Source organism: Pipistrellus kuhlii, unplaced genomic scaffold (genome assembly GCF_014108245.1).
Source record: "Pipistrellus kuhlii isolate mPipKuh1 unplaced genomic scaffold, mPipKuh1.p scaffold_m20_p_6, whole genome shotgun sequence".
Taxonomy (NCBI): Eukaryota; Metazoa; Chordata; class Mammalia; order Chiroptera; family Vespertilionidae; genus Pipistrellus; species Pipistrellus kuhlii.
Genome location: NW_023425562.1, coordinates 33,518,247 through 33,541,911, shown reverse-complemented (window position 1 = coordinate 33,541,911; position 23,665 = coordinate 33,518,247). Strand labels below are relative to the sequence as shown.

General features: G+C 42.9%; 1 protein-coding gene across 2 annotated transcripts in view; it reads right to left on the bottom strand.

Annotated features, from left to right (window-relative positions):
• COLEC12 (collectin subfamily member 12) overlaps positions 1-23,665 on the bottom strand; it is a 162,791-nt gene that overhangs the window by 13,466 nt on the left and 125,660 nt on the right. For both annotated transcript variants that reach the window (XM_036418476.2, XM_045574142.1), the window contains exons 3-5: positions 19,828-19,950; positions 9,825-9,923; positions 7,332-8,378 (exon numbers count right to left, since the gene is read on the bottom strand). In XM_036418476.2, coding sequence (XP_036274369.1) covers positions 7,332-8,378; positions 9,825-9,923; positions 19,828-19,950 — 1,269 coding nt within the window. The remainder of the gene's footprint in view (positions 1-7,331; positions 8,379-9,824; positions 9,924-19,827; positions 19,951-23,665) is intronic.

Sequence of the window (23,665 nt, the reverse complement as noted above, 5' to 3'; positions counted from 1 at the left end):
CCTTCAGTCCACAGGCAGACACTCTATCCACTGAGCCAAACCAGCTAGGGCTAGTATTTTTTTCTTTTTTTTTCTTTTTTAATAGAAATGTTTCTAAGCTCACCCTCCCGCTCCAAGCATTTAGAGTAGCTCTTAGGCACACCACTTTCTGGTACTCGCTGATGTAGGGGAAGGGACAACTTCCATGCAGCAGCATCCACAGGACTCCCACCATCCAACTGGGCTCTCCTAGTCCACTGGGACCATGTGTCCCCAGCAAAAACCGGGCAGCTTGGGATCAAGATCCCCTCCCACTTATTTCCTCTTTTTCCCCCACTTACTGGACAAATATTAATGCCCTGTTATATGACAAGCACCATATGTTATTGTGGGATACCTAAATAGTTGAATTAGGGGGGGAAATGCTATCCGGTGTTGAGGGGCACCACCCAGAGAGGCCTTCCTCTGTGACCCCCGCCCGGTGCTCTGCCCCCTTCCCCGGTGCTGCAGGCACACTGCTGTCCTGAGGCCCGAGCCGCACTCTTCGTGGACCAGCCCAGAGAGACAGGAAGTCTCGGTGGGAAAGTGCCCTCGGGGCCAGGCCCAGGGAGGGTCAGTTTCACTTTTCCCAGTTTGTTAGTCTGATCATGCAAATTGGGAAGGTGGGCTAGAGGGGGGAACTAGGTGGACCACTGAATTGGCAGGGAAGAGAAGAAGAAGAAAAAAAAAATCGTTTTTTACCAGAAAAAGGAAACAGCAGTTCTCCCTGAAAAAGGCAGGGGGCAAGGTGGGAGGCAAATACCCGCTCACCTCATCCAGCAGCCCACGTGACATGGGCCTGTCTTACGCTCTCAGGGCGGACAGGGAACTTCAAACACACCAGCGTTCTGTACAGCGAACGACAGCTTTCGGGGCCCTTGCACATCCGTTATGCCACCTGACCTTCGTGACATGTAATTCCCACAGCACATCTGAGGACACTCGGGCCCGAGGCACCAAGCTCTTTGTTCAAATCAAGGTTAGAATAAAAACCGATGTTTCCGTTTGAGGCACTATATCCATCACAAATAGGTTATCTGTCTCAGATAAGGGCTGATATTTATGGCTGTGGATAAAATCCTAGCATGCACACTGGTCACCACTGCCTCCACCCACAGCTGCTCGGCCTCAGGAAACCCATCACAGAGCTGCAGCAGGAAGCTGGCTCTGCCTTCAGAGGCGACTGTAGGTGTCCCATGCGTTAAGGGGGATCGATCACTCATATGCTTTGCCCATTAAGATAGTACTTGGCTCGTTGAAACTTAAAAACTTGCTATTTCCTTTAAAGAAATGACTGAGAAAAAGAGTCAAGCCCATGTTAAAAGTCAGGGCTGGGCCGTTTAAAGAAGATTAGTATTAATGCCAGGGACATATCTTCCTCGGACCTGGGATGCTAGTCTTGTTTTATTAGCATCTGGATGACCCCAGGTTGTTTTAGGTCTCACTTGGAACTTTTATTGGGTGGTGGTTGAAGTGAAAATAAAATGAAATAAAATGTAAGCTACCTTTAGTGCTTTAAGACCGAAAACCCTGGGATGAATGATGTGGGAGTATTTATGAGCTTGTGCAGTAATAACGTGAGTTCTACACGGGGAGGCACCTGTCATGCCCCACACAAGATCAATGCTGAGATTGGCTTTCAAGGCCCAGTGGGTGGCTCCCTGGCTCAGGATCTGAAATGCCAGGATACCCATGCCGCTGGTAAAGCCATCACAAGCTCCCGGAATGCCCGGGTGTGAACCCTGAGCAGCTCCTGTCTGCAAAGCCTCCACGTGTCCCCCAGCCTCCAGCTGGGCGCCTGGAACCCCCGAATCCTGGAGCTAAGCATTTCAGGGAGGACAGAGACTTTCAATCCCTGCACTGCTTCTGCTTTGCAACCAAACTGCAGGCCTGCCCCGGAGACAACGTTCCAATTGGTTTTCCAACATGACTGCTGGTGCTTAACGGAAGACAGAGAAACCACTTCAGTTCTTAGTGCTAGCGAAAACCTTGGAGACTCAGTTTTAGAACGATGAGTGGTAAGGTTGGAAGAACAGAGGAGAATAGTAATGTAATCTGACATATCTTTCTTCTCACTTAAAAATCTATTTTGACTGCAATTAAATTAATCAAATACTTATTAAACACCTACAACTTGATAAAAATCATTCCTGCCTCACTGAGGTGGAATGGAATGCACAAGTTAAAAGGAAATTGGCCCTAGCTGGTTTGTCTCAGTGGATAGAGCGTTGGCCTCAGGACTGAAGGGTTCAGGTTTGATGCTAGTCAAGGGCACGTGCCCCGGTTGTGGGCTCAATCCCCAGTGTGTGTGTGTGTGTGAGGGGGGGAGGGGAGGGTGCAGGAGGCAACCAATCAATGATTCTTTTTCATCACTGATGTTTCTATCTCGCCCCCACTTCCCCTTTGAAATCAATAAAAATATATATTAAAAAATAAAAGGAAATTTAATAGGTATCATTTGGCAATTATTCTGAAGAAAAATTTGCTTCTCAATCTCATGTTTAAGACAGGCTTCTGGAGAGTCATGGAAGCTCCCTGTCTATAGAGGAGGGACATTTGAACTACTGTTTCTTGCCAATTGTCCAGTTTGCTTCTATGCCTTCAAATGCCCGTTCTCCAGGATCCCAGACAAGCAGTCTTCTGAGGAAGTGTGTCAAGAAGTGGTGGGGTTGGCCTCCTGCCTGGTCCACTTTACTTTGTCTCCTATCCTGCAGCCTCCCAAGGTCCAGCTCAAATGCCATTCCCTTACTGAGGCCTTAATCAATTGCTCTCCTGAAAAGAAACTCTTGCATCTCAACCTCCCTGAATAGGTCATCTGTTCTAAGTCATCACAGGGCAGCAGGGTGTCACTGGAGGCAAGGGCCTAGGAGCTCCACATGTGTCAAACACAAGGCCCGCGGGCCAAATCCGTCCCGCCAGGCCTTGCAATGTGGCCCGCACCGCGCTGTCATCACTGCACTCCGCTGCGTTTCCATCACAATGACAGTTTATGACTGTTCAGGAAACCATTCGGCCCGCTATTTAGGCTGGATTTTAGATTTTGGCCCCTTCTCTGATTGAGTTCGACACCCCTAAGACGGACCTGAGGTTAGCACAGTCTGCCATTTACTAGCTCCTTGACCTTAGGTAAGTTGCTCAGGCTCTCCGGGCCTCTGTTCCCTCCCCTGCAGTGGGTGTGCTGATCATTCTTAGCTTAAAGAGATGTAACAATGAAAGCAGACAATTTATCCAACTGCTCAGCAGCATGACTGGCATATCACAGACACTCAATAAACATGGATTTAAAAATGAGTGAAAGCTTGCTGTTGGTGTCACCTGAGACTGATTCCAGGGCTGGGCACCAGAGAGCCAGCAGTAATTGGACCCAGCTCAGTGTTAACCCTGTCTGTACAATTTCATTCTTTGTGCCCATAAAACTACTGTTCTCTACTGTGATAGGTTGGCTAGTGCTACAGTAGAAGGGGATCTTGGATAGGAACTGAACTTGGATATGAACATTAGCTAACCCTCTGCTAGTGCTTTATTGACATTATTGCTTTAAGTCCTCATGAGTCTAAAAGGTAGACACAGGTGGAAACAGAGGCACAGAGAGGATGAGGAACTTGTACCCAGGTCTATCCCATTCCAGAGCTCCCCACCCACTAACTCTCAGGCCTCCCTGAGAAGAGCAGATGTACTAGGTCCGTGGCCGGCAAACTCATTAGCCAACAGAGCCAAATATCAACGGTATAACGATTGAAATTTCTTTTGAGAGCCAAAGTTTTTAAACTTATTCTTCTAACGCCACTTCTTCAAAATAGACTTGCCCAGGTCGTGGTATTTTGGGGCCAAAGAGCCGCATGTGGCTCTCAAGCTGCAATTTGCCGACCATGGTACTAGGAGGATGCAGCTTTCACAGTTCCACAGCTTGCAGAGGAATAGCTCAGGGTAAGAGGTGAGCTTCCCACCTGAGTGTGCATTGTGAGGGATGATTTTTTACAAAGCACTCAGTACATTCACACTCAACATTAGCTGATAAAAATAATCAAAATAACAGAGACACTATCTAATTTAAAGGTGGGGTCTGACTATTTAACTATGAGCTCCTTAGCTGAAAAATCATGCTATTAAATATGCCAGAAATTTCCTTGTAGAAGAAGAGCTAACAAACGAATGGAATAATAAAACTATGAAATTTATAAATTGAAAAATAAATATCCAGATACCATGACAGAATTGTCTAAAGGTATTACAATTCTAAGAGATATTTAGAAAACTCATGTTTTATGAGGTTGCACATATGCTGAGATGAACTGTAATTCTGAATTTAGGTTGAGAAAGAATAGAAAGACAAATAGATCAAACACTGAAGAACTTCCCTATCGTTTGAAAGCCCACACCTTATTCAGGAGGACTCCTGAGTTGCAATTATCCAGCCCCTCCAGAGTTCAGGCACCCCTGTTGCTCAGAGAAACCATTAAATTTTCAGGCATCACCAATTTTTATAAGGAATATCATATAAAAACCAACATTTATCTTCCTTTAGTGAACACCCACTAGTTTTGGTTTCATCCTCTGGAGCTCCTTAGATGACATTTAAAACCCCTTTCACATGCCCAGCCTGTGTTGCTGAGTGGTTGAACATCAACCCATAGCACCAGGAGGTCAGTTGAGTCCCGGCCAGGGCGCATGCCCAGGTTACAGGCTCCATCCCCAGTGGGGGCATCCAGAAGACAGCCAATTGATGTTTTCTTTTTCCCTACTTCTTCCTCTCTCAGAAATCAATAAAAACATTTTTTTAAAAAAAGGAAAAAAATCCCTTTCACATGATAGCCTTTTAAAAAAATATATATTTTATTGATTTTCCACAGACGAAGGGAGAGGGATAGAAAATTAGAAACATCGATGAGAGAGAAACATTGACCAGCTGCCTCCTGCACACCCCCCACTGGGGATGTGCCCGCAACCAAGGTACATGCCCTTGACCGGAATTGAACCCGGGACCCTTTAGTCTGAAGGCTGATGCTCTATTTACTGAGCCAAACTGGTTTCGGCCACATGATAGCCTTATAAATCATGCAGACAACTGCCTTGTTGCCCATTAAGCAGCCTCACTTATAGATTAAAATTCCTCGGTCCCTCAATCCTTCCTTACAGCTCGTGGTGCCTTTTCTAAGTGTGCTGGTCAACGAACGTCCCTCTTGAAAGGGGCTCTCCAAAGTATATTGTATCCCTGAGAACAACAGCGGTGGTCTTGGCATACTGAATGGAGTTTCATCTCCCTCGTTCTGGATATCACATTTTCGTTAATATAGGCAAAGATCACATTAGCTTCCCCGGTAGGCACATTAGCTGCTTACTGTCAACGAAAGCCTCTTGCTTTCCATGCATACTTCCTCTGAGCCTTGCTACCCATTAACATTTGTGTTTGGTTCCGTCTACAAGCAGAACTTTACACATGTTCCCTATTTCATTTTGCTGGCACTGTTTTACAGTTCCCTACTCTCCAGATCATGTTAAATTATAATTCTATCATCCATTAGTTAGTATATACAGTTTCATGTCAACAAGATTGGATTACCAGGTCATCCATATCCTCACACTAGTCACTGACAAAGCTGTTGAACAGGACCCTGCCATCTGCCATCCAGACCTGCCTCCAGGCGCACAGGGGCCCACTGACTATCACTCTTTATGTTCATTCAGCCAGCATGGCAGACACACCCTGGGGTGACCCCCAATGACTCATGCTCTTAGGTAATCCCTCCCCCTTGAAGGTGGAACCTGATCAACGGCATATGGCAAAGGTGATGGGATGTCACTCCCCAACTAAATGACATAGTTTAAGACCCCATCTGAGCAGACTGGAGGGGCAAAGACACTGTTTCTGGCTTTGAAGAAACTGCACTGTTTTCAGGGAGTCACTTGGAATGAGGCGCCCTCCCAAAACCCAAGAACCTCAATCTTACAGTTTCTGACTTGGAGATAAATTCTGCCAAGAACCTGAGGGAGTGTGGAAATGGATCTTTCCCCAGTTAAGCCTTGGATGAAACTGTAGCTCCTCCATGAGACGGCAGTCTGGTCAGACCCTAAGCAAAGGACCCACCTAACCAGACACCAAACCCACAGAAACTGAGATAAGAAATGGGTGTGATAGTGAGCTTCTGAGTTTGTAATGTGTAGCACAGAACATACAACTAATAAATCCACCTAACGGTGCTATAATCCAGCACCTATTTCTCCATCTTGTTACTTGTTTTTGTAAGAGGTAGAAGAGAGCTGTAGAAGAAATGGGCTCAGGAAACAGGTTACAGAGGCAATAGAAGGGCCCTTGAAGCTTAGAAGAGAGAGAAGCCAGGAAAATGCTCCTGAAGGAAGGGTGTGGGGAAAGGCGCTGGGTGCTCCCTAGAGAGGGTAGAACCTCTATCTTGTTCTTGGTGAGATCTAGCATGCTATCTTCATTGCATTACTTTAATCAAGCTAATAAGCTTGTTCATGTGAAGAAATGTTAGGTCCACCTGCCTTCTTAGTGATCGAATTCTAATGATTGCTGCTTCCCCGAAAGCTCACAAATTATCCTCTTAATAATCTCTTCTCTAATCTTTGTTGGGATGGTCATCCTTACATGTTTCTGACACTGGAAATAGGAGTCTCTTAATGATAACGGTGTGACCTAAAAGAATTAATCTTGCTTCCAAAAAATAATCCAGTTTATAATAGCACTGAAATAGCTAGGCACTAATGAAATCCAACTTAACCAATCTTCTATTCAAGAAATATTTGATGGAGAACCTTTGAGCATTGTCCACAAGTTCTTAGTTAACACCTCTTCTCAAGACATGGAATTCAATTCGCCACCCCACCCCTTGAGTGACGGTTGGGCTGAGTCACTCATTTTTAAAGAACAGATTATGGGAGAAGTGATGGTAAGTGACTTCTGAGGCTAGATCATAAAAAGCATTGTGGCTTTTTTCTTTCTTTCTCTTTCTCTTGGATCACTTGCTCTGGAGGCAACCAGCTACCATGTGGGGACACGCAAGCAGGTTCCATAGTGAGGAGCTAAGGCCTCCTACCGAGGCATGTGAGCCATCTTGGAAGCAGGTTCTCCAGGCCCAGTTATGGCTTCAGACAACTGCAGCCCTGGCCAATACCTTGACTACAACCTTGTGACAGATACCGACCCAGAATCACTCAGTCAAGCTGCTCCTGAATTCCTGATCCTCAGAAACTATGAGAAAATAAATGTTCCTTGTTTTAAATTGCCAAGTTTTCGAGTCATTTGTCACACAGCAATAGATAACGGGTACAAAAATAAATTCAGAATTTCCACTCACCTTGCAGTATTGTAAAATTCTTGATAAGCTGACCATGTTTGGAGTCCACAAGCTTCATTTCTTCCATAATCACTGATAAGTTTGCTACTTCCGTGTCTAATCTCGATCTCATCGTATCTTGCTGCATCCTGAGAGAAACAGAATCCAAGCGGATATTGGCCAGTGTGTTATTCAAGGAGGTCAGGTCGTCCGTGTGTTTGGTCAGGGTATCTGTGCAAGTGGTCCTGACTTCATTCAGATTGCTGGTCAGCGTCCGCAGGTGGTGGGCCGTGTAACTGATGTTGCTAATGATGTTGACGATATCCGTTTCAAAGAGCTGGAAGCGTTCCTCCAGCTGGCTGAACTTGACGGCTGTTCTGTTCTCCGAGTCCTTGTGTATGTCCTGCAGGTCTTTCAGGTTCTGCTCATTGGCTTGTGAGGCCGTGGTGATGTTGTCCATCTGACCTGTGAAGGAGCTGAGCTGGCTGTTCATATCCTCCAGGGTGTCGTTGTTGGCTTTAGCCAAGGCAGAGTTATTGGCAGCCAGCATCTGCAGGCTCTGGACTTTCTCCTTCAACCAATCGGTGTCCTTCTTGGCTTGGAGAAAAACCTGCTGCAGGTTTTGGAAGTCGTTCTTGATTCGTTGGATAGCCTGGCTCGTGTCATCCACAGACTGCTGCAGGTTAGTGATGAGGTTCCTCTGCTGCACCTGGGTCAAGTTCAGGTTGTTGAGGTTCATGATGACCACGTTATGAGAGTACATTTGACTCTGCAGGTTGCCCTGCAGCACGCTGGTGTCTTGTTGCAGATTCGTCACATAGCCATTGTACGCCTGCAGGGTTTTGTTTACAGTGGTGATGAAGAAGGAGTTATTCTCCAGAGTTTCTTTCAGTTGACTCTGCCTGTCCACCAGTGCGTCCCCACTTGCCTGTAACTTCTCCAGCCTATCTTTGTTCTTGCTGGTCTTTTCTGAGATATCGCGAAGCTGTTGTTGAAGATCCAGAATGTCTGATCTGAAGGTGGAGAGTTCTGAATTGGTGCTTATAGCTTTTTCCCCAGTTTGGTCCCCTGAAATGAGATATGTTTGTTACTGAAGATCGGTAATTCGGAGAAGTGTCCAGGTAAGGTCAAAGATTCTAAAGAGACTTAACTAGTCTTACTTAATTAGTATGCCTGGTGGTTTAGGTATGAAAACTGTGGTATATGCAGACTGCTCTGCATTAGTAAAATCCACATATCTATTTTAAAGTTAAATGTATTGGGGTGACGTTGGTAAATAAAAGTATATGGGTTTCAAGTGTAGCCACAAATATGTTAAAACTAGAGGCCTGGTGCATGAATTCATGCACAGTGGGGTCTCTCAACCTGGCCTGAGGGATTGGGCTGAAACCAGCTCTTCAACATCCCCCGAGTGGTCCAGGATTGTGAGAGGGTGCAGGCCAGGCCGAGGGAACCTATCAGGGCCAGGGAGGGACCGTGGGAGAGCTCCAGGGCATGTCCAGCCCATCTCACTCAGTCCTGATGGTCTGTACCCCAGCAGCAAGCTCACCTACTGTTCAGAGCATCTGCCCCCTGGTGGTAAGTGCACATCACAACCAGTTGACTATCTGCCCCCTGGTGGTCAGTGCACATCAACAAGTGGTTGAGCAGCCTTAGCATATCATTAGCATATCACGCTTTGATTGGTTGAATGGTCAACACACACTTAGCATATTAGGCTTCTATTATATAGGATTAGTTCCTGGGACCTGGAAAAGATGCTAAGACCAGGACATTTTTTTTTTTTCAAAAAAGGAATGAGTATTTATCTGACTCTAGAACAGGGATCGGCAAACTCATTAGTCAACAGAGCCAAATATCAACAGTACAATGATTGAAATTTCTTTTGAGAGCCGAAAACCGACCTCTGCACATGGGCTACAAAGTTTCAATCACATTGTACGTGCGTGCCCACACGTGGTATTTTGTGGAAGAGCCACACTCAAGGGGCCAAAGAGCTGCATGAGGCTTGTGAGCTGTGGTTTGCCGACCACTGGTCTAGACTATCAGGCAGCGTGTCAGAAGGGAATATCCTATTGTTTGTTAAAGTCACCAAAATTCCTTTTTTAAAAATGAAAACAAAAATCAAATGATAGAATAGGCTAGAATCATTTATTTTTAAAATTAATCTCTGTAAGTCTTCAATGCAGAGATTCTTCTATAGTTCAAATAGGAGTTTACTGAGCATTTTATAAATGAGCTTTGTATTTGTGGTTCTTTCTGATCAGGATTGGCCTTCAGATATTTTGGGTACATAATAATGATCTTTGGGGGATTCAACTCCAAAATTGGCTCTTGTTTTTAAAATTAAAAGTCTGAATTAACTCATGAGGAAAGATTCAACACACAATACAAAAACTTCATGTCCTTTCGGGTGAATGTGAGTTTATAGTAGCATCATTCTAAAAAGCTGTGGTCATTTATAAAAGTGGAGTCAGGGGATTTGATCTTGTGGTTCACTCTCAAACAAATTACCTAATTTTTTCAGGTTGCTTTCCACTGCTGTGAGCTTGTCATCATAGGTTTGGCGAGATGTCTCCATGCCTCCTGTCACATTGTCCATTTTCTCTACAACTAAGATTTGGAAATCAACTCATTAGTACACATATCTGCTTAAATATTATTTTTTCAGTTTCAACAAGAGAGCATTTCATTACAGAATAAAGAAAACAGACTGAGACAAAGATTATAAATGAAATCAAACACTGTATGAGGAAAAAGTCATTCTTTCAGAAAAGTGAGTTACTTATCTTAAAACCCAGTGGCAATTTACTTGCAAGCCTGAGAATTGTATGATTTTAAGTCTTCTCATGATTCGGTATTGCTGTAGTAGTTTTAGAAACTGTTTGAAACTGATTTGTAAATTTTTACTTATTATACAAGTCCTCTACCTGGATTGTTTCCTAGATAGATGGTCTTTGACTCTATGATGGTGCGAAAGTGATATGCACTCAGTAGAAACGGTGTTTAGAATTTTGGCCTTTCCTTGGCCAGCAATATGTGGTAATATATCTCATGATGCTGCTATGGCTCCCAGCCAGCCATGAAATCTCCAGGATAAACAACCAATACTGCACAGTGTATTTGTTGTGTTAGACCACATCTGTCAAACACAAGGCCCGCGGGCCAAATCCGTCCCGCCAGGCCTTGCAATGTGGCCTGCACCGCGCTGTCATCACTGCACTCCGCTGCGTTTCCATCACAGTGACAGTTTATGACTGTTCAGTAAACCATTTGGCCCGCGATTTAGGCTGGATTTTAGATTTTGGCCCCTTCTCTGATTGAGTTTGACACCCCTATGTTAGATGATTTTGCCCAAGCGTAAGCTGATGTAAGTGGTCTGAGCAGGTGTTAAGTAGGTAAGACGTATTAAATGCATTTCCAACTTTTGATTGGCTTATCCAGATGTAACTCAATCTTTATAAGTCAAGGAGCACCTTTAATTTCTATAACACTGGGATCATTACTCATCATACTCCCAACCACCTCTGGCAGGTAGGAATCAAGTAGTGGGAGATCTCATGGCAAAGAACACCTAGCTCATTTATACACAAAGTCTTCATAGAAGAGATGCAAAATCCAGAGTTTTTGCCACTTTCTGTCTTGAGTTCCACCACTGGGAACTGAAAAATCTACTTCGCTTTAGTGATGAGTGCATCTGTACTTTATCAATTCCCACGTAGATGCCCAAATTTGCAAAGAAGAACTTTTAAAAAGCATTCTCTTCATGACACAGAATAGGGAAAGTTAGTGATGTAGTGTTAAATAAAAGCTTCTGTTATTATTCTTTCTCAGGAGGCAGTAACTCTCTATGGTTATGAATACGAGTTTATCTTTCTATAATGTCTAATAAGGAAGGACTTCTCTGAAAGTGACACCTGTGAGGCCTAATGTCTAGCAAGTTAGGATGAAGTCTTCTTGCCCTCAACAACTTTTTAAAATAACAACTTTATTTTTTAACCATGACTATCCTTTGTATATTAATTGCGAGCCAATGGGTCCAGTTCATTTTTTTCATCAAGTGTTCCACCCACACACGATTGGGTGAGAGGATTCTCTTGGTGTCTATCAGGAAGAAGTACAGTTCTATGTGTCTGAATGACCTAACGTGAAACGGCTCCCTGGCTCCTGGCACCTTCCCCGGAGAAGCCTGTTGAGCTGTTCCTGGAGCTTCTACAGTCTGGCCATAATGACACGTGTACACTGCACCACATGCCTTTCCACGTGTCCTTCTTTCCACCTAGAATGTTCTTCCCTGGGCTCTTCACCAAGCTAAGACCTACTTGCTCTTCAAGACTCGGCTCAATGGCTGTGAGAGAGCTTTGCTGAATTTCCCTTGTTTCTTATAGAACTTACTTGATCGTGTTGTCCTGGCTCGTTTACTGCAAGATCCTTGAAGGCAGGAACATTTGTATCCAGTTTTATTTCCAGCTCTTAGCTCAATGTGTGGTACTTATAGGTGTTCAACTCATATTTACTTATGCTGTTTATTTGAATAAATGAGTGTCTGACTGCTGAGGCCTGTGAAAAACTGGCTGAGCTGGAGGCCATGCAAACAAATGTACAAACCACCCAAACCCGGGCAGCCTCAGCACTGGCAAAGAGTATGACATCTAGTTGAATAATTATTGTTTTTTTTTTTTAAATGACTATATGGACAGAGAGGGTATAGTTATGATAATCTGCACCTTAGGGTTGTCTGATGGGCATCCATACTCCTAAATCCCTGGAAACTCTGAACAACAAAATGTTTCCTCTGCATTTTAGCAAAGCTAAACTATTACAAAATAAGATAGGGAATGTTTATAAGTTTAGGTTCAGTTCTGATCCTCAAATCAAAACACATGCCTCCGTCTGTCCTCAAACCACACACAGGATCTTAAGTCTTGCCTTTTTTTTTTTCCCCCCTGGAAGCCAAAGAAACCTCTAAAAATGCTGACAGGCAGTCATTTTCTAGCCTTTCCAATTTTTCTTCCATTTTAGTTTTAAAAAACACAGAACTATCACACACAGATAATGCAGATTCCTGTAGAATAAAAATACATGTTCATTAAAAACAAAATCTGTTAATTTTCTCCCCGGTGCAGCAAGGAAGAGACTTGTGCTTGCACAAGTGCTAATGAACTGGTTCCATGCACTGGGGCGTGTGTCTGTGTTTAAAAACAGGATCTGGGCATAAAGCTCCTACACACTTTAGAGTTGCAAAGCTGGCAGCTTGCTTCTGCATAAAAATACTATGCTGACGGAGATCCAGAACCAACAGTTGCTGTAACAGCACACAGCATTTTCGTTGGTTTTCACTCCCAACTTAGTAGCACAAATTCTAAGAATGACAGAGCCATCCTTCCTTACCCTAGGAACTCTGAGTCTGTAGCTGTAGACCTCAGCTGGTAGACTGTTCTCATATGAGGAAAACAAACATGAAACATAGAAGGGTTACTAGCAGTCTGATTTTTCATAGGCTCCTCTTTCTTGGAGATTGTTTCTTAACAGAATTTTTCTTCAGATCATCAATGCTTTAGCTGTTATAGCTGGAGAGTTGTCCCTCTTCAAGTACCCGAAGCCTAATTCACCAGGATAATCTGACAATACCTTTTCTACAAAAGGATTATGGTATCATCCTTTGGCCTGGGCCACCAACCTCCTTTACTCTTGTCTTGATTTCACCCATCTTTTAAGGTCCACTCCAAGTCTTGTCACCCCATTGTGCTAAGCCTTATCTAATCATTTGATCCCATACCATACCAACTGAATTTTTTTTTTAAATCTGAATGGCAATAACAACAGCCTCTATTTATTGACTGCCTGTTCTTTGTAAGATGCACGGCACCATCAATGCAGTTAATCCTCACAACTTCTATTTTACAGATGAAGAAGTTGAGGCTCAGATATATTCAGTGACTGGCCCAGAGTTACACAGCTTATAAGTGACTAAGTGACTAGGAGATCTAACTCCACAATCCCTGCTTTCTCTGTAAGTCCACATTGCCTCTGATTCAGTATTCTTTTTTCTTTTTTTTAATATTTATTGATTTTTTAGAGAGGAAGAGAAAGGGATAGAGAGTTAGAAACATCGATCAGCTATTGTACTTCCTTCATACCTCCTACTGGGGATGTGCTTACAATAAAAATATACACCCTTGACCAAAATTGAACCTGGGACCTTTTAGCCCACAGACAGACGCTCTATCCACTGAGCCAAACCAGTTAGGGCTAGTATTCCTTTTTCAAGAAAAATCCCTGGAGGGGAAAGATTATGTTTTGTTTGTCTTCTCTTTATAGTCATCATCCTCAGATTGTTTACTAAGCATCGCTCTGTATGTGACATAGTGTACACAGTGAGAATACAAGCTCATGGCCCAGTCCGAGGACAGGGAACAAAAGCAGAGCACAGCCCCTGCCTGGTGCTTACACCAGCTGGCTGTGGTACTGAGGGGAAACCCGCCCCTCATTGGTACCTGTGACTTCCCAGTAATACCAACCACACTTCCTGGAATTCACTTGAGACATTTCTATTTTGAACACTATTTCAGATTTCATTACAAAAATACAGACAATCTGGTTGTAGAGTACTATCCTAGACTCTAGCAACAGCTACGTATGTACATTTGTGCACATTTAATGCACATTTTGAAGGTTTGCTTTGTCACTGCTACTTGGGCAGCTCTTAGCAGCAAGGTAGACATTCTAAGACTAGGAATGTTGAGTTAAAGGAGAGCCTTACTGAGAGACTCAGATTTCTGTCCTTTTTTACCTTCCAGATGAATGCCTTCAAGGCAGGACAAATGAATAGGATTCAGGGAATGTTCTGGAAGAAACATGACCTATGAACTTCAGAGCTGGCTTCCGCCACAGAAGCTCCATTGATGGGTGATAGAAAGCCCAGGGCAGAGGACCATGCTGTAATCATCCAAGAACTTGCTTTCTGGAAAGCAGCTGACGAGCCTCATGGTCACAGCCCCTGGGTGACTCAGCAGTTCTCTGACTGACTCAGCAGATTCTCTAGAAGGAACTTAAGTGACATCCTAACTGGCAGCTGTGTTAGTGACAAAAAGAAGTCAAGAACTTTTTTTTTTAAATTAAATTTATTGGGGTGACATTGATTAATAATAAGATCGTATAGGTTTCAAATATACATTTCTATGGTACATGATCTATATGCTGCATTGTGTGCCCACTAGCAATTAAGCATTTAAAATTTTTTTAAACAAATAAGGCAGCATATCTTACAGTACCTATCCAAGTCACCTACCTCTTTTTTTTAAAATTTATTTATTTATTATTATTTTTTTACATATTTTATTGATTTTTCCCCTCTCCCTCCCTCCCGCACATCCCCTCCCTCCCCAGAGTTTTATGTCCATTGGTTGTACTTATATGCATGGATACAAGTCCTTCAGTTGATCTATTATCTCCCCCAGATCCTCCTCCCCAGCCCGCTGAAATTTGACAATCTGCTTGTTGCTTTACTGTCTCTGTATCTATCAATATCTTTTGGTTCATCAGTTTATAATGTTCTTTATTATCCACAAATGAGTGAGGTCATGTGGTGTTTCTCTTTCATTGATTGGCTTATTTCACTCAGCATGATGTTCTCCAATTCCATCCAGGTTGCTGCAAATGATGAGAATTCCTTCTTTTTTATGGCAGCATAGTATTCCATTGTGTAGATGTACCATAGTTTTTGGATCCAATCATCTGCTGACGGGCACCTAGGCTGTTTCCAAATTCTGGCTATTGTAGATTGTGCTGCTATGAACATAGGGGTGCATAAATCCTTTCTGATTGGTGTTTCTATCAATAGTTTCTTGGGATATATTCCTAAGAGTGGGATTACTGGATCAAATGGGAGATCCATTTTCAGTTTTTTGAGGAAATTCCACACTGTTCTTTACAGTGGTTGCACCAGTCTGCATTCCCACCAGCAGTGCACGAGGGTTCCTTTTTCTCCGCAACCTCGCCAACACTTGTTTGTTGATTTGTTGATGTTGGCCATTCTGACAGGTGTGAGATGGTACCGCATTGTTGTTTTGATTTGCATCTCTCGGACAATTAGTGACTTTGAGCATGTTTTCATGTGCCTTTTGGCCTTCCTTCTGTCTTCTTTTGAAAATATTCTATTTAGGTTCATTGCCCATTTCTTAATTGGATCATTCACCTTCCTTTTATTTAGTTGTATCAGCTGTCTGTAGATGTTGGAGATTAAACCTTTATCAGTGGTGTTATTTGCAAATATGTTCTCCCACACCATGGGCTTTCTTGTTGTTTTGTTGATGGTTTCTTTTGCTGTAAAAAACCTTTTTATTTTGATGTAGTCCCATTTGTTTATTTTCTCTTTAGCTTCCATTGCCCTAGGGGCAGTATCAGAGAAGAAGTTCTTTTGGCATACGTCTGAGATTTTGCAGCCTGTGGATGCTTCTAGTATTTTTATGGTTTCCCGTCTGATGTTTAAGTCCTGCATCCATTTTGAGTTTATTTTTGTGTATGGTGTAAGTTGGTGATCTAGTTTCATTCTTTTGCATGTGTCTGCCCAATTTTCCCAACACCATTTATTGAAGAAACTGTCTTGACTCCATTGTATATTCGTGCCTCCTTTGTCAAATATTAATTGAGCATATTGATTTGGGTTGATATCTGGGTTCTCAATTCTATTCCATTGATCTATATGTCTGTTCTTGTGCCAGTACCAGGCTATTTTGAGAACAGTGGCTTTGTAATACAGTTTGAAGTCTGGTATTGAGATCCCTCCTACTTTACCCTTCTTTCTCAGGATTGCTGTGGCTATTCGGGGTCTTTTATTGTTCCAAATGAACTTTTGGAGAGTTCTTTCTAGGTCAGTGAAACATGCCGTTGGTATTTTTATGGGGAGTGCATTGAACCTATAGATTGCTTTAGGAAGTATGGACATTTTGATGATGTTGATTCTACCAATCCATGAACATGGTACGTTCTTCCATCTCCTTACATCTTCCTCTATCTCTTTTTTCAGTGTCGTGTAGTTTTCTGCATATAGGTCCTTTACTTCCTTAGTTAAATTTATTCCTAGGTATCTTAATTTTTTTGGTGCGATGGTAAATGGAATTGCTTTTTTAGCCTCTGTTTCTGTAGTTTCACTGTTGGTGTATAGAAATGCCATGGATTTCTTGGCATTAATTTTGTATCCTGCTACATTGCCAAATTCATTTATTAAGTCAATTAGTTTTTTAATGGAGTCTTTTGGGTTTTTTATGTACAATATCATGTCATCTGCAAATAAGGAACCCTCGTGCACATCTGCAAATTACTTTCAAGAACATTTTGAGGAAACCATGGATTGCCTTTGCTAATGCTGACAAATAAGGGGTTTCTATTTTCCTTCTTTTCAAATCCTCCTTCAGAGAAATATTGTCTTTCATGGAATATTTTTTCTTTCTTTCTCTCTCTTTTTAAAAATAGAGTTTCTCTAGACTTCAAAGGGAGATGTGTGAAAGGAAAACCGAGTCTTATCTTTATGCCTCTTACAATGTGGAGTCACCAGCATCTTATCAGCAAGAAAGAGGATTCACTGTACAAGAGAAAACACATCTGGAAAATATCAACATTCTCGTTCATTACAGCTGTGTTTGGAAACCAAAATCGCATGTTGTTTTATCTTATTTTTGTCAGTAGAGGCCTGAGGGATAAGGGCCTTGAAGGAGGTGAAAGACCAGTCAGACAGTCATCACTTTGCCTCCTCTTCTCTTGCTCCCTCAGTCTCTTCCCCCTTCATGCTGGTCAGCCTCCAGGGCAGGCCAAGCCAATCTCCAGCGTTTCAGGCTCTAGGTAGGCCTTCAAATTATCGCAATTCCCTCAGAGCAGACTGGCTTAGAGGTCCTTGGGCATTGACTGATTACCTTAACAGAAGTCAGCTCTAGTCCACAATTCATTCACCGTCCATCCTCTCACTAATTCATCCAGTAAAATGTATTGGGTTCCTATTAAGTACCATGAGGTTAGGTGCTGGTGGGAGATACACTAACTAAAAGGTAATCTCTCTTCTTCATGGAGCTTACAGTTTGGGAGGCCAGACAGACAAGCCCACTGGCCATGATGACACAGTGTGGCAGGGGCTCAAGTAAATAAAAGGTGCCATAGGAAGAAACAGGGGACCTAACACAGCCCTCAGGGGCTTCTTGCAGGATGTGTGAGACGCGAAGGGAAAGGAGGAGACATTTAGGTGGAGAGCAGGGAAAAGGGTTTCCAGGCAAATGGACCAACACACAAAGCAAACCAGAGCTGACAAGGGCTTTCCAATGTTATAATGCAGAAAATATTTGTGCTTTAAAAAGGAAAGAAAAGGCCAGGGCCAGTTTGGCTCAATGGATGGAGCGTTGGCCTGGGGACTGAAGGGTCCCAGGTTCGATTCCGGTCGGGGGCATGTGCCTTGGTTGCGGGCACATCCCTGGTGAGGGGTATGCAAGAGGCAGCTGATCGATGATTCTCTCTCTCTCATCGATGTTTCTAGCTCTCTATCACTCTCTCTTCCTCTCTGTGGAAAGTCAATAAAAAATATTTTAAAAAAGTAAAAAGGAAAGAAAAGGGTGGGGGGCAATGGGGGATTAAGGACACATATGTAATACCTTAATCAATAAAGAAATTTAAAAATAAAAGGGAAAAAAACCCTCTCCTTTGACTCTTCCTATATAATTCTGAAGGTATAATGATCCTAGACTGTATTTCCTTGCAGAAGTAAAAATTATAAAATATCATATGGCGATAAGCTCTTCAAACCTTTCTCATCTCCCTTTCAAGTAGAAAATGTTTACTTTCATATCACACAGTACTGAGCCCTCAAGATATTCATTAAACGGTTATTTGATTCCAAGTTCCTCCTTTATCTGGGTTTGCTGGCAAAAGCCATGGAGAAGTGAGTAATGAGCGAAATAACCTAGGAAGGAGGACAGTCTGGATTACTTAGGGCATAAAAGCCCTCCTGTCCCCCCACTCGGTTCCCTCCTTCACCTTATCCGGCCCTCGCACTTAATCACTCTGATAATCCCAGGGTAGAGTAACTCCTCACAAATGGATACAGTGACCTGGTGATTTTCCAAATTGCCATTGCTAAAATTCATCAGTCAACATACTACAGGAAGCACCTACCTTTTCCATGAATATGTCCCTGGGGGTGGGGGGGCACGACTTTTGACTGCACTAAGTATTTTTTAACATATTGTATAAATGCAGTTATAAAGAAAGAAGGAATACGGAAATACAGCCCCTTATCTACTGGGACTGACTATAGGACAGGTGGTTTAATTACATCACCTTTGCTCATCCCAATCATCTTAAAAGGTGGCATTATAATTGCTGGCTTACATGTAGGAAATCGGAAACTCTAAGAGGTTATGATGCATACCCAGGTTACACAGCCATGCAGAGGACTTAGCATGATGCTTGGCACGACAGTCAGCACTTCATACACACTCACAATTGTATTACGAATGGGGGGAAAAAATCAATAACTGATCTAGGACCAAAACCCATTCTCATTCCAATACACTGTTTTCTCTGGAAACCACTAAACACTGGGAGAGAGGTGGGAGGAGTACGAACTGGGGGGAGTTTACGTTGACTCTTTCTCTTCCTAGGCCAAGTCTACAGGCCAAGGAAATGAGAGGTTCTCCACTGCTAACCTGTCACTCCCGAGGGAAGGCTGAGATGAAGGTTCTGAAGATCAGCAGACCCCATCTCTGTCTCATGTGTCTTTGTCGGGACGGCTTCCCTGGCTGTTTTCTATAAAAGCGTTGATGCACGCCGTGGTTCTGTATCATGACACCTTCTACCTGTGGTGTCTGGACTGGGTACGGGGTTTGGGAAGGGGAAACCCACTTTGTCTGCGAGTCTGGAGGATCCAGGCAAAAAGCCTCCAGTGACCTGAAATTGGGCACATTGACAGACTGCCTAATTTATACCGTACAGTATAATTGAGGGGTAGTGCTGTCTCAGTGTTTGATTTCTACAGGGCAATATTTTTATGGCGCTATCTAAACAACAGTGACCACAGTAAATGTGCTGAGGAGAGAAAAGGGGAATTAGTTGGCCAGTCCCTGGGTGAAATAAGTCATATCTCTGGAGATCTGAGTGTTTGGCTTCTCCTCTTCAATATAGTTTTCCTGTGTGCTGACTCCGGAGTTTCCACAGGATTCAGAGATAAGTGAAGCTGATAGAGGAAGAGGGAGTAGCTGGAAATAGGTAGGAAAAAACAGCAGGGAGGAAAAATCTTTATGATTCAGAGAGGGACATCATTATTATTGCTAAAATGAGTCAAAAGGAATTATTACTCTCTCTTTCCAGATCTCACAGCTACAAGAAGCTGAAGACACAAAGGCGGAACTTAGGGTGTTGCTTAGTTTTGCATCTGAGTTGTATTCATGAAACACTTCAAACTGGTACACATGGGTTTTTATCATGTTAACGAAGGAACAGTTACTATCTGGAAGAAAAAGGAAAGATTACTTACCTTTGTATCCCAGAATGGCCACTGTGATTGTTAGCAAGGCACACAAAATGTATAATAATATGATAGAAAACTTCAGTGCCCAGTTGTTTTTACATTTGGTACATTGTGTTCCTTCCTGAATACCTGTAAGAGAAGTCAAATTTTATAATAATGACCAAAAAATTAACTTAGAAAAGTATCTTTTTGCATTCTGGTTTAAATATTATGATTAAAATAATTTTTTACATATGCCTTACTACGGGATGAGTGGTATCTTAAAATTAAACGTACCTCTTTAGCACTATAAGCACTTTAAATATTACCATGCTGTTATAACTGTATTTTATTTTTTAAATATATTTTATTGATTTTTTTGCAGAGAGGAAGGGAGAGGGAAAGTTAGAAACATCAATGAGAGAGAAATCGATCAGCTGCCTCCTGTACAACCCCTAATGGGGATGTGTCCGAAACCAAGGTACATGCCCTGGATCGGAATTGAACCTGGGACCCTTCAGTCCACAGGCCGACACTCTATCCACTGAGCCAAACCGGTTAGGGCATAACTGTATTTAATATGACTTGAAAATAACACATAACTTTGTCTCATAGAATAGTTTTGAACCAAATTCCACTGATAATTATAATTTCAATATAAATCTCTACATGACAAAAGATTCAAAATACCCAAATATCTATAGCAATTCAAACATGACTAACACCCTACCCTCCCCCCCCCCAAAAAAAAGTGACTTGCTTTTTGAAGATGTTTGTTTCAGTGGTATGTTACAACTAGTTGCTACTGGTTTGCTCTTGCTAAATTTTTAGGAATTTGAGGAGCTGATTGTTAAACTCTTGTTAGCTTGAAATCAGTTTTGGAGGTAGTATTTACACCATGGAAATTGGTAAGCACTACAAATTATGATCCCTCCCCTGCTCTTGAACTGGTGTACTATCAAGCCACTAGCTCTAAGGGTACTATAGCCTATAGCAGAAAACATAGGCAACTTTAAGATTAAAATGATCCATATATATAACCATTTTTATGTATTACACTTATACAGTAAACAGACCCTTATGTAAATTATCACAGCTATTTAAATATGAATTATGAAATAACTAGAAACAGATCTTTTTGGTGAGAAGAGGTAAATTTTGACTGCTCACAGTTCAACTTTTTGAAAAATAGTCTAATCTAAATGAGAAACCACCATCACTTCTGCAAGTGACTCCAGAAACCCAAAACAGGGACCTTTCCCCTCGGGTTGATTGGAAACACAGAAGACAGAGACTGTGGACATTTTAATGTGAAAATCACATTGTGAGGAGCACCGGCAGACCCCTGCTTTCCCCGGCCTGTTTTCCTGTGCGTCTCCTAACAGCGTCCCCCTGGGGCAGCAGCACGTGAAGTTCCATAACAGCGCTCAGCAACTTTTGATAGATTGGTCGTGAGGATTAAGCCACAGCCGAAGTGTCTCTCCTTGGGTTTATAATTTTACCCACAGTGCCCTGCTTCAGCGAAAAGAGTTCTTCAGCTGTGTTTAATACAAAATGATGAGAGAAGCAGCATAGAGCAATGATTTGAATTTAACTTAGAATTTAACAACATAGAGCAATGATTCAAATTTAACCAATCCCTGTGTTGTTCTGGGCCAGAGACCCAACAGGAGGGGGCTCAATCTGTCCCCTGACTCAGTGCAGTGACTCTCAAACTCGGGTGCATCAGACTCACGTGAGGAGTTCGCTAAAGCACAGCATTTCTAATGCAGGAGTCTGAGAAGGCATCCGAGAATCTGGACTTCTAACACGTTCCCAGAGGATGCTGGTCCTTCTGGTCTGAGGACCATACTTTAGAACTGTGCTTCTCTACTGAACCGTAAGGGCTTACAAATCCCGTTGTTCCAATGCAGGCCTGATTCAGCAGGTCTGAGATAGGAGGTAAGATTCTACCTAAGATCCAGGTGATGCCTGGTTAGAGGAACACACTTTGAGGAGCAAAGATCTAATTTAGAAGATGACCAGGCTGGATCAACCTTTGGTTAGCCAATTCCTTGAAGGTGAAGCTGTAAAATCAGACTCATTGTTCGAGCAAATTTAGAGTAAATCAGCTTCTATGCATTACAGTTTCCCCATTTCTTTGACATCTTTTCCTTTCCATCCTCTTTTAATTGCCACCTGGAGGCCTCAGCACCACCTCTCATGTCCAAAACCAACCTTGGTCCTAGCCCTGCCAAACCATATCGCAAACATTCACCTAACTTCATTTCCATCCAATCTAAAAACGACTACTCTCTTATCCCTCCAGGTGCTTACACTCAAAGACACCCTGAAGTCTTCTCTTTTCCTTAATCTCCAACTCAGCCAGTCAGCAGGCCCTGCTAATCTTGCTGTGGAATTTTTATTTTTATTTTTATTTTTAAATCATGATCATCTCATCCACAGCTTACTGATGGTCACTCACTGCTTACATTGTACCAGGCACTTGCCACAGTGACTTTAATCCACACACTAGTAATAACCCTTCAAGGAGGAAACGTAGTGAGGGCTGACATGACATCCCATAGACACCACAGCCAGGATTCAAACCCGGGTCTGACTCCAAAAGTCATGACTTCACTACGCTGTGGTGCCTCTCTCTGGTCCGTCTTTCCTCTCCGTTTCCCCTGCCACCATCCAAGAGTGAGATTCTTCCATCTCAGCACAAGCTTCCCCTTTCACTCCTGCTGGAATCCAGCCTCGCCTGTTCTGAAATCCTGCTCTCCTCATGACAATGCTGAAAAGAAAACAACGAAAACTTTCCACAGTGTACCCTGCACTAAAGGATGAACACACACACACACAATCATCAGCTCTTGGGCTCTTCATAACCTGACAGTTTAAAATGAAACAAAGACTCCTCGCCTCCAGTTAGAGTGAATATATTTTTGGAATTGGGAGAGAGAGAAGTACAGGTAGACCCATCAACATACCACGTTTCATGTTCAGAAACAATAAACTTGCTTTGGTAGAACTGTAAAACCCAGGAGGACAACAGACAGAGAGATGCCACAGGAGGGTGAAGGGCTGGGTGTGAATTTATGGTTGACCGGGGTGTTTCATTCCTTTTGGATTTTAGGACCATGGTGGGTTCTTTACACCTCTCCAGGGCTATTATGTTCTGTTAGATGAACCTCAGAAGATCTAATCAGAGCAGAGATTATGGTAGAGAATAAGGTCTGGGACTAGAAGGTTGCTTAGAGCAGTGGTCGGCAAACTGCAGCTCATGAGCCACATGCAGCTTTTTGGCCCATTGAGTGTCATATATATATATATTTTTTTTTAATTGATTTTTTACAGAGAGAAAAGGAGAGGATAGAGAGTTAGAAACATCGATGATAGAGAATCATCAATCAGCTGCCTCCTACACCCCCCCCACTGGGGATGTGCCCGCAACCCAGGTACATGCCCTTGACCGGAATCGAACCCGGGACCTTTCAGTCCACTGAGCCAAACCGGTTTTGGCAGCCCCTTGAGTTTTTAGCAAAGGCTGGCTTAGGAGTACCCTAATTAAGTTAATAACAATGTTTAAGTTTAAAAAATTTGGCTCTCAAAAGAAATTTCAATCGTTGTACTGTTGATAATTTGGCTCTGTTGACCGATGAGTTTGCTGAGGGCATCTGGTTAAGCGACATTGTGTTACGGATGGGGAAAGTGAGGCCGGAGAGGTAAAGCAGAATCAGAAGCTACTCCCAGTGCAGGGCTGTCTTCCTCTCTCCTGGCCGTGTGCGCTAACTGTGTGTTTGCCACTGGACATCTTGTGCACGTGGCATTTGTGCACATCCACTCGCAGACTGCTGTCACTGGTTCACATTCTGAAGAACAG